The 15,760-nt window shown below is 55.2% G+C and overlaps 1 protein-coding gene across 1 annotated transcript; it reads right to left on the bottom strand.

Moving 5' to 3' along the window:
* Positions 1-466: 466 nt before the first annotated feature.
* LOC111535524 (protein DGCR6) lies at positions 467-6,165 on the bottom strand. Its single transcript, XM_026449268.1, has 5 exons — positions 5,914-6,165; positions 5,674-5,834; positions 2,211-2,311; positions 1,467-1,607; positions 467-1,013 (listed from the first exon to the last, which is right to left on the bottom strand). The coding sequence occupies exons 1-5, from the start codon at positions 6,021-6,023 to the stop codon at positions 864-866; spliced, it is 663 nt and encodes a 220-aa protein (XP_026305053.1). The 5' UTR covers positions 6,024-6,165; the 3' UTR covers positions 467-863.
* Between the last annotated feature and the right edge of the window lie 9,595 nt (positions 6,166-15,760).

The raw sequence follows: 15,760 nt of genomic DNA, 5'->3' as shown, positions 1-15,760 counted from the left end.
ATGCAGATGCAGAGGCCAAGCTCTCCTCGTGGGCCTGGCACGCCTTCCCCCCGGGTTCCTCCTCAGGCCATTCCTGCCGCCCGGAGTCCTCTACCCCAGTGACCTGCATCAGGTGCCTCCTAGTGGTTCCCACAGGACACTGACCAGGCTGCGGCAGGCGCACACTTGCACCCCGGGCCTTCTCCCTTGCTCTCTAGCCCCAGCCCCACAAAGCAGGCTGGATGTGGTCCTCATGCCCTGGGGCTTGGATGGGGGCCCTGTGCAGATGGCAGTGACAGCATCCTGGGACCAGCACTGGGGCAGGAAAGGCTGGAGGGTCCCAGTCTCCGTGCAGGGGGAGGGGTGGTGGGCTGGGCACACAGCCCAGGAAGCGACCCTCAGGCAGAGGCCTCTGCTGCAGCAGAGGCGGGGGCCCTACTGGGGCCCTGGTTATGGCAGAACCTGCAGCTGTCACACAAGCCACACACGGGCCACAGTGAGGCATCTTTATTTCTCTGGGTCACATAGAGCTTGGGCCTCGGAGCCTCTTCTGCATGGGGGCTGCAGCTGCCAAGGGAGAGGCTGAGACCAGAACAAGCACTCGGGTGACCCTCAGTGCAGGCTGGGATGTACCCCATGGAGTGAGAAGGTGTGAGAACCCCCGGCCTCACTCTCTGCCGGGCCCTGAAGCAGACAGCAGCAGGCTGGGCCGGCCTGCCTCTTATGAGACCAACCTAGCGTTTGGCAGCAAGCCTCAGACGAAGGAGGACAGGCAGCCGCGTTCCACCCGGCCTCTCCTCAGCAGGGGACCCCTGTGGGCAGCTGGGAAGGCAGGGGCCAAAGGTCAAGAAGATGAACTCTGCCCAGACTTCTGCTGCCTGGGGCTATGGTGGGACAGGGCTGCCTTCCTGGTCATACTGGGCAGCAGGCGGCTGCCAGGGACCTCCCAGTCCCAGGGCTGACTTCCCTGCCCGGCAGCCCCTCTGCTGCAGCTTCCGGATGAGTTCCAGCAGGTTCATCTGCAGCATCAGCTCCTGGGATACAGAGGGGCACCGTGAAGGCCAGAGTGACCCCCGGGCTCCTTTCACCCCGGTCCAAGGGTGCCAGGCAGTGAGTCCACAGGGCGGCCATCCTGTGAAGCCTGGTCATGGCCTGCCAGGATGGGGGGGAATCTGAGCCTCTGCCCCCAGCAGGGCCACTCGGAATGGCATGTGGGAGGGGAGCAGAAGAGGGCCCTGTGGGGCACAGCAGGCCTGGGGAGGGTGGGCAGTGCCCCGTGGCTGGCTGGCTCACCCTCCTGTAGGGAATGGGCCTGGCCTCCGTGCTGGGAATGGCAGAGAAATCCTTTCCAGAGCCTCAATCCTTCCACTTCACTCCCTATACCCTGAACCTGGCTCCCCAGGGACCAGCGGCGAAACCCCAGATGGAATGGGGTCTGCGGGGCCCATGGGCACTCGGGCTAGGGCAGAGCAGGCCCAGGCACTGACCTGTGGGTTGGTGGTCACGTAGAAGCCAGCCACCCCCGCCTTCTCCAGTGTGCTCTGCTGGTCAGCCACCTTCCGGTCCAGCTCCAGGACGATCTTCCGGTCCATCGCCCGCTGCTCCTCACGGATCCGGTGTTCCACTGCCTGCCGTGGGGGGTGGGGCGGGAGGGGGAGGGCAGCTCAAACACATGCTCCTGCTGCCATCCCCAGCAGCACCAGCTCTGACACCACCGATGCATCCTCGCCACACCCAGGCCTCTCCTTGGCCATGTGAACTCCTGAAGGGGGCCCTAAGGGGCTTCCACGAATGCCCTAACTTGGGGCTGCCTTGGGACCACACACACATCTCCGCAGGCACACCCTGCCCCATGGCTTGTTGGTTACATGCCAGTCTCTGGTTGTCCCTGTGTTCCCTGGGAGGAAGGGGTCCTTCCTGGCTGGCCCCATCACCCCACCATTGCCCTTGTACCCCTTTGAGGCCACCTGCTCTGCGGAGGCCCCAACCCACGAGGAGCTGCTATCCAGGGGAGCACCGGTGGGCCCTCACCCTCCACCCAGCCCCAGCACACCTGGCACCCTCAGAGAGGAAGCACCTGGTGGGACTCACTAGGCTTCCAGTGGCCCACTCAGGCCCAGGGTAGCCACCCACGCCTGAGCCTTGACACCCCTTCAGCTCAGCTCAGTCAGCAGAGCCAGGTGGTGCCCACAGGACAGCTAGGCCGGCCACCCTGCCTGTGCCCCGCATACCTGTAGTTCTTGCTGCTGAGCCGCCTGAAGCACAGGCAGGTTGTGGGGCCGGCAGGCCTGCTGGGCTTCCTGGTGCTTCTGCCGCAGCGCCTGCCTGAGCACTGGGAGGGATGAGAGCTGGTCAGCAGGCGGCGGGACTCGGCAGCAGCCCTCACCCATGGGCACCTGCCTTGCCAGCCCAGCAGAGCAGCCAGGCCAAAGGGGTATCTGCACTGGGGACGCCGGCCTTCTCCATCCTCCCACCCCACTGTCACCCAGGGCCGGGCCCTCCCATGGCAATGCACGAGGAAGCAACCTGATAGATGAGAGAGGGTGGGGTGGGGAAGACTGGCCGGGTGGGGCCAAAGCTGCAGCCCCAGACCCAGGGCAGCTGGAGGAGGCGGGTGGGAGGGAGGCTGCAGTCTGAGGGCTTCAGGGCCCCCATGGCCACAGGCCACTGGACATCTACTCAAGTGTCGGAGACCACCTCAGACAAAGGCATGGGAAAGGAGCAGGAGGAGCGGGGTCGCTGAGCCTGAGTGTGGGGCCTCTGCCTGCCGGGGTGTGGTCGGCCCCTCCCCGCTTCAGGGTGGGCAGCCCCCTCCCCCATCTGCAGCTCCCAGCTCTAGCACAGCGCCAGACGGAGAAGGGTGGGCAGACCTGGGAGGTCCAAGTTTGGGATGAGCTTGGGGCACCATAAGCCTGTGCGGCTTTGAGGAGCTCACCCCCGGCCATCAAGTAAAGCTCCACAGTCCCTGCTAAACTGCACAAACACAGATGTGTGCAAACTGTCTAGTCTGAGGGGAATGTACAGAGGAAGCGATCATGGGACATAAACCACCATGAAACAGAACATGCAGCACACTGCCGCTGGCGCCAGTGACCAGTAAGTGCCAAACGGCTACAGCTCCCCAGGAAGGAGGGGTCCCTGATCACAAGAAAATGCGAAACCCAACACTCTGTTCCTGGGAAGAGCCCCGATGTTGCAGCTCTTCTCTGATGGCAAGTTTCCAAGGAACTCCAGGGTCCCTGAGGCTCCCCTGCAGGTAGCCTGGCTTCCGCTGTGCCTGCAGCCTTCCCCAATCTCCTATTTCTTGGCATTCTGTACACACCTCAATGATGGCATTTATCACATGAAATATGTTTCAAACCAAGAGCTCCCTCGAGACATTTCCATAACACAGGGAAGCAGGAAAATGTCACCTCCTTCACTCTACTGATCAAACATTGCTACAAGTGCCAGGCCCACTACCAGATTCCACTAGGTAGGCAACCAAAAGGCAAGAAGAGAGCCACACTGGCTGCCTCTGTAGAAGGGGCCTGGCCTTAGACATGCCCAGGGAACACAAAGGAGGCAGGAGCAGCCAGTCACCCCTGCCAAATCAGAAAGGAAAAGCAGGAAGTCAACGCAGGCATGCCTGCTGCTGGTGGAACCAGGGCCTGGCCCAAACAGCAATGGGCCCAGGGAGTTACTGAAACTCCCCATCCCACTAGAAGGGACCAGGGCCCTGTGGAAAAATGGCCGATTCCAGGACTGAGACAGGGAGAAAACAAAAGATGAGCCTGAACACGCTCTGGAACCAGAAAACAAGGAAGTACTCACAGAATGATGGGGAGGCATCTAAAGGAGCCTGGAGCGCCCCCACTGGCCACACATGGCACAGTCTGAGCATTAAGGAATAATGAGCCATGCACTTGGGATTAAACTGTATGCATCTTACAACTCAATAAAAAATTTTAAAAAGACAATCGCCCAGACATTTAGTGGAAGAAGTAATGCCAATTATACACAAACTCTTCTGGAAAACTGAAGAGAACACTTCCAAACTCATCCTATAAGGCTGGCAAAAACCCTGATACCCAAACCAGATGATATTACATGAAAACTATAGACCACGGTTTGTCATGAACATAGACCAAAAAATTCTTAAGATTTTAGCAAATCAAATCCAGCGTACATAGAGAGGATACTACAACACGACCAAGTAGGATGGAATTCAAGTAATTGTAATTCACTGTAGTCATAGAAAATGATTCACCATGCGATCATCTCAAGAGCTTCCAAAAAGGGGTCTACCAAATTCTGACATCCATTCTTGATAGAAACATGAATCCTGGAGCAGATGGACAGCGCCTGCCTTCTGGGGAAGGGCGCCTGGCACCGCTAGGAGGAACTTTTGCCACATTAAACCTGCTTCTAATCAGGCTTCTACCAGCAGTCCAGTGTACAGGAAACCCAGAGAGTGGAGAAGCAGGTTAAACGCACGAGGAAGCAACCTGATAGATCCAGAGCAGGGCATTTGCCCTGGACTCTACACAAAGGCAATGCCACAATAAATGCTGTGGACTGTTCCAGAAGCAAAGAGACCAAAGTAGCCAATTGTAGCACATGAACTTGGACTGGATCCTTACTTATAAATCAACAATTTGCCACAAGTTAGGTAGCATGATGTGGCCGTGCACTGAAAGTCAGGAGACACCCGGAACAGTTAATTTCTCAGGGGGCTACCCCCGGCAGCTGTGTCGGAGACCGCTCTTGTTCTAGAGAACTTGCTCCCAATCGGAGGCCAAGGTTGACCCCACCCCCCGGTTGTCTGGAGGCATTCTTGGTTTTCCGGACTAGGGAGGGTACCCCTGCCATCCTGCAATGCGCAAGACAGCATCTCACCATAAAGACTTACCCAGCCACAAATGTCAACATTGCTGGGTTGAAAATCCTGCTCTCCAGGAATGCTGAAGACTCTAGGTGAACCGCTATGCTGTCACATGCATGCATTTTGGGATATCAAGCACTAGAGCAGAACGTTCACTACTGAACTTTCAGCGCGAGCACAAGCACAAGCAGTAGACTCCCTTTTCAGGTTTTCTAAATGTTTCAACTTTTAAAAGAAGTTTGGGAAAAATAAAATAGCAAAGGTTGAAATCTGGTGGTGCAGGGGGACCTGGCCTATATAATTCGCAGGAAAGGACTCCCAAGCCCACCAAGCATGAGGCTCAAGTAGGAAGCTCTTCGGGTTTGGGAGGGCGCCACAGGAGACAGTGCTTAGGAATTTGATGTGCAACTGGAATGAGGCCCTGCGAGGTCTGAGAGGGAACTGACCCTGAAAGGCGCTCCCTGCACAACTGTCAACAGACCTCCAACTACTGAGGGGCAACGCAATCAGAGCCACCACCAGAGTCTGCCTGTAGGCAGACCAGGCACCGAGGCCTAGGGCCTTCTGGTCTGGAAGGGGCTGGGGCACAGGGAAGCCCGAGCGGGGAGTTTCTGCTAAGAAGTGGGTACTGCAGCAACTGAAAACAAAACTGGTTGGACCCACTGGTCACCAAAAAGGCGCTGTCTCAGTCTCCGCGCCCTTGATTTTGTTAATCTTAGGGACCTTTTCCGAACACTCCCAAGGAAGGAGCCGATCTGCACAGATACCAAGAGCTGCCGGGAGGCGCCAACCCCGAGGAGGAGGCACCTAGTCCCGCTGCCCCCGCGCACCTCGGTGCTCGTTCTGTAGGCGCAGGCGCTGGTTGTACAGGCTCTTTTCAGTGAGGTGCTGGATCTCCAGTAGCCCCTGCACGATTTCGAACACGGTGCCGTCGAGAAGCGCCAGGGCCAGGTCGCTGAGCGTGGTGTAGGACAGGCGCTGCTGGAAGGAGCTGCGGGGTAGGGGGGCGTGGTGAGCCCTGGAGGGACCCAACACCGCCTCGGCAGGCCGCCGCCCGCCCGCCCGCGTACCTGGGCAACTCCTTCACAAGGCTCTGCAGCGCGGACAGTAGCTGGTAGTGTCGCTCCTGCTGCCGGGCACCGTCCGCCATCTCCTCCAAGGCGCCCGCATAACGCTCCATGGCGCGAACGCCCGCTAGCCACCGGCAACAGCGCCAGCGCCCCCAGCTTCACGTCATCCCCAGCGCGGCGCGCCCGCCCCTTTTACGACAGTCCCGAACACAGCGCGCCCCGCCCCTCTTACGACAGTCCGGAGCGCGGGGCCCTGGACCTCCTGCCCTGCCCCGCGTCCCAGCCACTCTGTCATTCGGAAGGCGAGGGGCCCCGCCCCTCTGCGGAGGCTCCTAGGAGGGTTTCGCTCAGCCCAGCCTCGCACCTGCCTGCTGCCGCGCGACCCTAGAGGCGAGACTCCGCCGCCTGGATATCGCAGGGCCATGGAGAATCCCACCCCTCGCTGAGTCAGTGCGGGCTGCGGTCCCGGCTCCTCGCCGGCGCGCCTGCGAGGTGGACTATCCCGGTCACCGGCCTTACCCCAGAGGGAGGGGGCTCGGGCCAGAGCCCACAGGACCTGGGTCTAAGGCACCATCCGCGGCCGAACAGTGGTGCTGGGGTCTGTCTGCGTCCTCCTCGCCCCCGGGGTGAGACAGGATCACCCTAGAGCCTCTGGGCCAGGACGGTTGGAGCCGGAGTCCCCATCTGGGCCTGCCCTGGTCACCCCAGGCTGCCCGGCCCCCAGCCCGAACCGTGAGCCGAGACTGCGCTCTCCCTGTTCCCAGGCCAGCTGCTGGGCCGGGGGCTGGGGGGCTTCTGGTGGCTGCGGCTGAACCGGCTAGGAACAGGCTTTAATAGGAGGGGTTGGGGTGGAGGAAAGGCTTCTGCAAAGGCCCTGCCAGAATCAGGTCAGGTGGAGGGGCGAGAGGACCGGTGTGGCCAGGCTGCAGGAGACAAGGGCGGGGGCTGCTCATTACAGAGGCTGCTAGGGGCTTGTCCGAAGAGTGGCAGGCGGCACGGAAAGGCTTGGGGACACAGACACGCTCAGACTTGCGTTTCACCAGGCACTCTTTAGCTGCGTGCGGCGTGGCTGGACTGTGTGGGATGACCCTGCTTTGACCAGGTTAGGAATTATGACTGGTTTCCAGAGAGAACATTGGTTAGTGATTGGCTATGAGGGAGAGGGGGCGTTGAGCCAAGTGGGGTCCCCCTGAAGCGCCAGCAAAGTCTCTGGTTTTCTCCAGGATCTATTTCCTCAGTCCCTGGCAGGATTGGCTCCGCTGCATGCCATGTCTGTGTGATCCCTTCCAACCAGAAACCAGGAGTTAATAAAGTGAATAATGACAACAAGCGCTTAGGCCACTGCCATGGAGGGCGGACCACAACCCAGAGCTGCTCATGCGCAGGGAACCCTGATATCCAGGTCCCTCGGAATGGCAGGAGCTGGAGGTGGGACTGGAGATTGTGGGAGCTGAGCCTGCAGTGAGTGGCCAGGAGCCGGCTGGGGCTGGGGCTGGTCGGTCACTGTTAACCTCCCCAGGAGGTCGTGAGTGGGATAAGCACCTGGGTGAAGACGCCTGCCTGTTTCACCAGTGTCCCTGCCCTCAGTCCTCCAGTCCATGAAGGGCATCTGTGTGAAGACTGGGGGATATAGGGCAGCCCCATGTGATAATGATACATGCTGTGGCCAGCTGGGCAGTGCTGTTGCCAGCTCCGGGGTCTGCCAGGTGGGGTGGGGGCTGTGAGCCACAGCAGGAGCAAGCCAGGCCTGGGTTTGGACACCTGCTGCTCTGCCTCGTCCGGGTGCTGATGCAGGAACGCCCCTTCTCCCACCCTTGGTGCAATGTCTGACCTGAACCAGCTTCCCCAGCCCAGCAACACTGCTCCCCTAATGTGGATGTCAACCTAAAGAAAGAAACTGAACCACAGTTCATATGGAGTTTGTCTGGGCCAAGGCTGAGAGAGCTGCCCAGGACACACTAAGTTGCCCTGGGAGTGCTTCCTTCAGCCTTATCACAAGCAAGTTTTTAAAGACTGAAGGGGACAGGGAGTGGGCTGATACGAAGTCAGCAGGAATTGTGATTGCTTTCCAGAGAGGACCTTAGTGACCGGCTATACAGTGTTGGACTACAGGGTAAGAGTTATGGTGTCCAGCGCATGGCTTTTTATGTCTACTTGGTGTCAGTTTGGAACCCACAAAGGATGTGGCTTCAAGAGGTCTTTAGCTCAAGTGGGAGTGGGATTGACTGCTGCTTCATTCCAGTGCCTCTGTGGGCCAGATAATTAAAGGGGGTTCACACTCCTCAGATAAAAAAAGTTCCTTTTCGCATTAGGAGAAATATGTAATGTAGATGATGGGTTCATGGACGCAGCAAACCACCATGGCACGTGTATACCTATGTAACAAACGTGCACGTTCTGTACATGTACCCCAGAACTTAAAGTATATATATATAAAATAAACTTCCATTGTGCTGACACACACACACAGTTCCTTTTCTTTTTCATGGACATGAGCAGTGGGTCATTCAGGCATGGGGACTCCTGGGCCACCTCTGGGTCTTCAGGGAGGCCCTGGTCTGGAAGGAGGAGTCACATCTTCCAGAGCCCCAGGGGTGGGTGATGCGTGTGTAGGAATGGGGGAGCTGGTGCACAGACGTGTGTGTCCCCCGTGTGTGTGGACACGGTGGGCGCCATGGCTCTTCACGTCGGGTGGTATCCACCGAAGGCCTTTGCTCTGTGGCCACTGTCCACCTCCATTTGGCCTCCCAAGTCCTCCAGACTGGCTGGTGACACCTTGGGTTAGTGTGAGGTGACTGGTGTGTGTTGGGGAGCTGCAGGTCCTGTCTCTGACACAGGTGTGTCTGGGCAAACACCAAGGTTTGAAGGGATGGGCACCTGTGTGTATGTGTGTGTGCACGTGTGGCAAAAGGCTTTGCTGCATGGCTTTTGTGTGGGTCTGTCTTTGAGTGTCACATGTACCTCTCTGTGTCTCTGTGAGTTTCCACGTGTCAGGTTGTGTGTCCATTGTGTGGGCAGAGAGAGAGCTCTGCCGTGGGGCCCTGAGTCATTGCAGGATCCCCACAGGCCACGCAGAGGTGCGCACAGCAGCTGACCTAAGCCTGCTCCTCCCAGAACATCAGGCCGCACCCAGGCCACCGCTCACTCCCTCTGTCTCCCGAGACTGCTCCTCACTGCCTGCCTCGCTGGCCCTGGTGAGGGGGAGGCTCCCTGCCCCCGGCCCCCACAACAGAGCTGCAGATGAGGATGCCGCCTGGCGCAGTCTCCAGGGCCTGCTCCGCAGTGGGTGTCCCGCAGCGTGTGCTCTCTGACCCCTTTTGTTTCGGTGCTGTCCTTTTTAGTGTGTGGCACCAGGACGGCAGGGAGCTGCCACCTTGGGCTTCTCTCTGTGAGTAATAAGCTCCGAATGAGAGGGGCTCATTGTGCCTTTGCTGTCCAATCAGTCAGGCCTTGGCCTTGGCGTGTCTTGCATGTGCTTGACCAATGTACTGCCCATGGGGTCTGGTGGAGGCACAGCACCCTTTTGGAAGACAGGGTCTGTGCAGACCAGTTACGGGTGACATTTCCCGGGCACAGCTCTTGTCTAAGTGGTGTGGGATGGGAGGAGGGCAGGGCCTCCCACTGTCCCACCAGCAAAATGGGCAGTGTGGCCAGCTCCTCAGGACCCGAGAGCATTTGCTCTAGGTAGATAAAATGTTGGGGTGTTGGGTGGCAAGAGTAGGATTGAAACCAGCCACCCAGTTGGTGCTTTGTTACCATCAGAAGTGTTTGCTGAGTCAAAGCAAATGGCCACTCAAAACCGAGTGGGCTGAGTGTGGTGACTCACACCTGTAATCCCAGCACTATTGGGAGGCCAAGGTGGGCAGACGGCTTGAGGCCAGGAGTTCAAGACCAGCCTGGGCAACAGGGCGAGAGCCTGTCTCTACAAAAAGTTTAAAAAATTAGCTGGCGTAGTGGCATGTGCCTGAAGTCCCAGCTACTTGGAAGGCTGAGGTGGGATCGCTTAAGCCCAGGAGGTCCAGGCTGCAGTGAGCCGAGATTGCATCACTGTACTCTAGCCTGGGCGACAGAGCAAGAACCAAATAATAAATAAATAAGTAAATCCATCCATCCACCCCAGAGTGAGTCAGCCGGGGCTGAGAAGGCATGCCTGCTGCTGCGTTGCTCCTCCTTGAACAACAGGATTCCCTGGTTCCAGCCAGGAGGCGATGGTCAACAGCCACTGCTATAGTGGTGCCTAGTTAAAACTCTTTAGTTCCTGCTTCTGTAAAAAAAAAAAAAAAAAAAGTGCCTAATTGCATCTGGGCACAAACCTTGCAGTGAAGAGAGAAAAAGAGATGAAAGCGACCTGTGAGGGAGGCTCGGGTTGGCATGCGGCAGGTGCTCTGTGAGTGTGGTGGGTGTCGGTTTGCGCTGTAGACGCTCAGAAGTGAGGGCTGTGGAGTGCTGACCGTGTACATGATGCCTCCGCTGGCTGGCCGAGGAGAGTTTCATGAAACAATGTTGGTGGACTCAGCCCTGAATCCCTCAGGCAGTCAGAGAGAAACCTCTTTTTTTTTTTTTTTTTTTTTTTTGGGACAGAGGATCGCTCTGTTGCCCAGGCTGGAGTGCAGTGGCACGATCTTGGCTCACTGCAACTTCTGCCTCCTGGGTTCAAGTGATTTTCCTGCCTCAGCCTCCTGAGTAGGGTAGCTGGGACTACAGGTGCCCGCCACCACACCTGGCCTTCTCTGTCTATTACAAAGTAAAGAACTTGAGGTTCCTCATGCCAAAGCTGTAACTCCTGTAAAAGCAGGTGTGTGTGTTTTGCAGAAAAGAGGCCCCATGCCACAGGGCTTTGCCCTGCATGCTCCAGACAGATCCATGCTGTTGGACTTTTCATCTCCTCTCCCGGAGATTGATCCCGTCATAGTGCTCTTTGGAAAAACGACAGGTGAGACCCTGCAGGACAGCCAGCTAGGTCAGAAGCAGAGCCCTGGTGGCAGCATGGGCCTGGTTGCTGAAGTGTTTGGTGATGAGGGGCCGAGGGGTCTTTGCTGTGCCAGGGACCACCAATGAGTCACACTGATGGCTAGTTAGAGATAATGCAGAGAAGACCCAGAAAGCTCAGGAAAGCCGTCCACAGTTGCTGCTCATCTTCTGCGCCACTGGGAAAGTGAGATTGCTTCCTTCTGCCTGGTGGGTGTGAACATGGATAGAATTCTCCTTAGACCCCACTGGCAATCAGTAATACATGCACGTTCTGAGGTCTGCACTTAGAGCCAATGAGAGGAGGAATGTTGCCGACAGGCTTGGGCAAAAGCCCAGTGAGACTCCAGGGGGCTGGTCCTCTGGCTGGCACATGCAGGATGAGAAGGAATGAATGTCACTCAGGTGCCCAATGGCCACCCCCATGTCCCAAGCTGGCCAGGCCATGACCACTGTGCCAGTGATGTGAGCACGAGGAAAAACTTGCAAAGACCCACCGGGACTTGTGCAAAGGGTCTTCACCTCCACAGGGGAACCCTGACCTGCCCAGATTTGTTTCCTCATCTGCTTAGTGCCATGGACAACACGAGGGGCAGCTGTATCTTCCCAGGCCACTATAACCCCAGCCTCGGTTTAGAATGGAGAACATGCCTGCCCAGATGATGAGATGTCACTGTGTGTGTGTGTCTATGGGCTACCGTAACAAAGGACCACAGACGGAGGCCAACAACAGAAATGTGTTTTCTTATAGTTCTGATGGCCAGAGGGCTGAGATCAAGTTGTTGGTAGGGGTGGTTCCGTAAACCAAAAATAAAATTCTAAGACCCCTTCTCTTGGCCAAGGGCATTCCAGAGTTAGCCTGAAAAGCTAGTTCAGGCAGTGATGAGAAGCAGAGGTTGCACATGTCTCGTTTTACCCTCCTCCCTTTTGGAATTCAGGAAAAGTTGACCAGCATTAACATCAATATAGACCTCAAGTCTGATCAGAAACATATACAATCTACTTTCTCTGAAGCTGGCTATCTGGAGGCTTCATCTGCATAAAACTTTGCTCTCTATAATCCTTCATCATTGTAACCCAGACATTCCTTTCTATTGATTCCAGGTCTTTAGATAATAACTTAACTCTTTCAACTAATTGCCAGTCAGAAAACCTTTAAATCTATGTATGACCCCAAAGCCCCCTGCTTTGAGTTGCTCCGCCCTTCCAGACCCAGCTGATTGTAAATCTCATCTGTACTGATTGATGTCTCATGTCTCCCTAAAAAGTATAAAAGCAAGCTGTACCTGACCACCTTGGGCATGTGTCATCCGGACCTCCTGAGGCTGTGTCATAGCTGTATCCTTAACCTTGGCAAAATGGACTTTCTAACTGGATTGAGACCTGTCTCAGATACTTCTGGGCTCACAGTTCCTTCTGAGGGCTGTAAGGGAAGGATCTGTTCTAGGACTCTCCTTGGTTTGTCGATGGCTGACGTCTCCCTGTGTCTTCACAATGTCTTCCCTCTGTGTGTCTTGTTAAGAGATAAATTTCAGCCAAAACACATTTAAAAGAGTTTAACTGAGCAAAGAACAATTTGTGACTTGGCAGCCTCCTGAGCCAGAGTAGGCTCAGAGACTCCAGTGCAGGCAGGTAGTGAAAGATTTATGCACAGAAAAAGGAGAGTGACCTACAGAAAACGGAAGTGAGGGACAGACACAGCTGGATTGGTTACAGCTCGGCATTTGCCTTATTTCAACAGTTTGAACAGCTGGCCACATTTAATTGGCCAAAACTTGGTGATTGGCACAAAAGTAGGCTAGAGTCTGCTTACAGTTCCATTTAGGTTATAGTTTACAAAGTGCAGAGAAACCTTTAGGCTGAACTTAGAATATGTAAGGAGGTAGTTTTAGACTAAACTTGATTTAACAGTCTGTTTCCAAGTTTATTCTGATAAAGACACCAGTTATAGAGTGGGATTAGGGTTCACCCCAATGACCATGAGGTCATTTAACTTAATTACTTCTGTAAAGAGCCTATCTCCAAATACAGCCACCTCCTGAGATAACTGGAGGTCAGGACTTCGACATATGAATTGGAAGGGGAGACGAAATTGAACCCATCACAGTCACGAGGGTGAGATTGATGAGTTTGTTCCATCAGCACCTCCAGGCTTTGGGGAACACGCAATCTTCTCTTGGTCCCATAGTCAGCCTTTGGGAAACGCTTCAGTTCCTGGCAACAAGCCCCTGGAGTGGAAGACTAGACCCAGGCCAAGGGAAATGCCCTTCTGTGTAAGGCAGAGAAAAGGACCACAATGGAAGATCCAGACTAGGCTGGAGGACCCTGTGGGCCTGGCTGTGACACCAGGGTATTCCCAAAGAGATCGGTGATCTGCCCACAAGGGAGGTTCTCTCCCTCCCAGGCCACAGAAGGAGCACACATTTAAAGATCCCCATCTCGGCCAGGCGCGGCAGCTCATGCCTGTAATCCCAGCACTTTGGGAAGCCAAGATGGGTAGATCCCCGAGGTCAGGAGTTTGAGACCAACCTGGCCAACATGGTAAAACCCTGTCTCTACTAAAAATGCAAAAATTAGCTGGGTGTGGTGGTGGGTGCCTGTAATCCCAGCTACTCGGGAGGCTGAGGCAGGAGAATTGCTTGAACCTAGGAGGCAGAGGTTGCAGTGAACCGAGATCATGCCATAGTACACCAGCCTGGATGATAAGAGCAAAACTCCATAGGAAAGAATGAAGGAAGGAAGGAAGGAGGGAGGGAGGGGAGGGGAGGGAGAGAAAGAAGGAGGGAGGTAGGGGAGGGAGGGAGGGAAGGAAGAAAGAAAAGAAGGAAGGAAAGAAGGAAAGAAGGAAGGAAGGATCGATCCCCATCTCCCTTGCTGTTTTCTGGGCACGATGAGAGGCCTGGAGTCCTAGACCCCTCCTGAGGCCTGTGCTGCTCTGACTGGTGTCTGTCCATCCAACACCTTCACACCTCCCTCCCCAGGCCTGAGAACCAGGGGAGCAGATGTGGAAATGCCAGTCTGAGGGCAGGAGAAAATGAGATGAGATGTCCAGCTCCAGTAGTGAGGGAGGGAAAAGGGAAGTGAATTCTCCTTCCCCAGCCTTTGTTCCACTCAGACCCTCAGTGGATTGGGTGATGCCTGTCACACTGGGGAGGGCCGTCTGCTTTACCCACTGGCTTACATGCTAAGTGCGCCTGGAAATGCCCTCACGGACACACGTGGAACAGTGTGCAGTCCGGGCACGCCGTGGCCCAGCCAGGATGGTCAACATAAAATCAACCATCGCAGGACCATGGGGGCTGATGAACGACCTCTGAGCTCACTGGAGAGAAACCTCCAGTGAACAAAGAGGAGGCACTGATACTCCGATTCTGATTTGCTTGCTCAAGTATTGGCAGCAGCTCACACCTCACCCGGAGACCTTGCTCAGCTCATTACATAGATCTTTTAAAAGGCAGCCACTTTTGCGTGGCAATTCAGCCAACAAGCCTAGAAACCATCCAACAGGCCGCGTGTGTGGCCTTTGTGCTCGGCCCGGGCCTGCCGTGCACTGGCTGTGCAGCAAGCCTGGTGTGGGAGGGGGTTTCTCCCGTCAGCCCCACCAAGTAAAGCCTTTGTTATTGCCTGTGGTCAGGACTAACAAATCACACACAGGAGCCGGGCTCAATTATGACACTGTGTGACACGTGGCATCACAAATAGTCAAAACTAGGGACACAGACCTGAGGCACATTATACTGCTATATAGCATACCTGTTGTGAAAGCAGATAAAATGTAAAAGCTGCTGGGACCCCCCAGACACTTTGAACCTTCAGAGAGATGTGACTGATCTGAGCCACGTAAGCGGGTAGCTGCAACTTCAGCTTCTCGGATCATACATTCTCTCTTCCTCACTGTTCATGTTCTGTAAATGACCAGGAGAAACCAGAGACCAAGCCTCCCCTTCTAGTCACTGATCTTCGTCATAGATTAACTGTGTCCTTTATTGTCCTGTACCTAACTCAGACGAGATGGTACAAAGACCCCATGCCTTTTACATCTTCACTGTGGAATGTTAAATATGCCTTTCTCATAAAGGAATACTGCCTTGACTGATCAGATGACTGTAACTCATGCTAGCCTTGAGGGACTATGTTGAAACCCTGCTAACCTTCCCAAACCTTATTTGTGTAAAGGAGCCCCAAAACTTCTCCACTTTGGAGCACTGAATTCCATTCTTTGCAATCTGTGTTCCTGGGTGGCTATGGTCAAGGTTTGTGCTCAAATAAACTCTACATTTAACCATATTTCCTGAAACTTGTTATGTAAGGTTGACAATATCATATGGCAACCAAGAGATGGCCTGCAGATGTGAGTCACATTATATCACTGGATAACTTATTTTAATTTTTTTATTTTTGAGGCAGGGTCTAGCTTTGTTGCCCAGGCTGGAGTGCAGTAGCACAATCTCGGCTCACTGTAGCCTCTGCTTCCTCGGTTCAAGTCATCCTCCCACCTCAGCCTCCTGAGTAGCTGGGAATGCAGGCACACACCACCACGCCTGGCTAATTTTTGTATTTTTAGTAGAAACAGGGTTTCACCATGTTGCCCAGGCTGGTCTCAAACTCCTGAGCTCAAGCGATCTATCCACCTCGGACTCCCAAAGTGTGGGGATTACAGGTGTGAGCCACCATGCCTGGGCCACTGGATGACTTATGACATCATATGTGACATTGTGACATCATGTGAGTCAGGGATGTACCCCGTTCTCAGCTGCTATATGCTGTTACACTGACAGAATGGGAGCGAGGAATGTGTCCCACTCGCTCAGCTGTTGTATTATATCATACAAGGTGCAGTGACTAAGTGTGTCAGCTGTGTCCTCATCCTACATAGCAT

This window comes from Piliocolobus tephrosceles, unplaced genomic scaffold (assembly GCF_002776525.5).
Source record: "Piliocolobus tephrosceles isolate RC106 unplaced genomic scaffold, ASM277652v3 unscaffolded_874, whole genome shotgun sequence".
NCBI classification, from domain to species: domain Eukaryota; kingdom Metazoa; phylum Chordata; class Mammalia; order Primates; family Cercopithecidae; genus Piliocolobus; species Piliocolobus tephrosceles.
The sequence above is the reverse complement of the archived record's forward strand: the minus strand, read 5'-3'. Positions and strand labels throughout refer to the sequence as shown.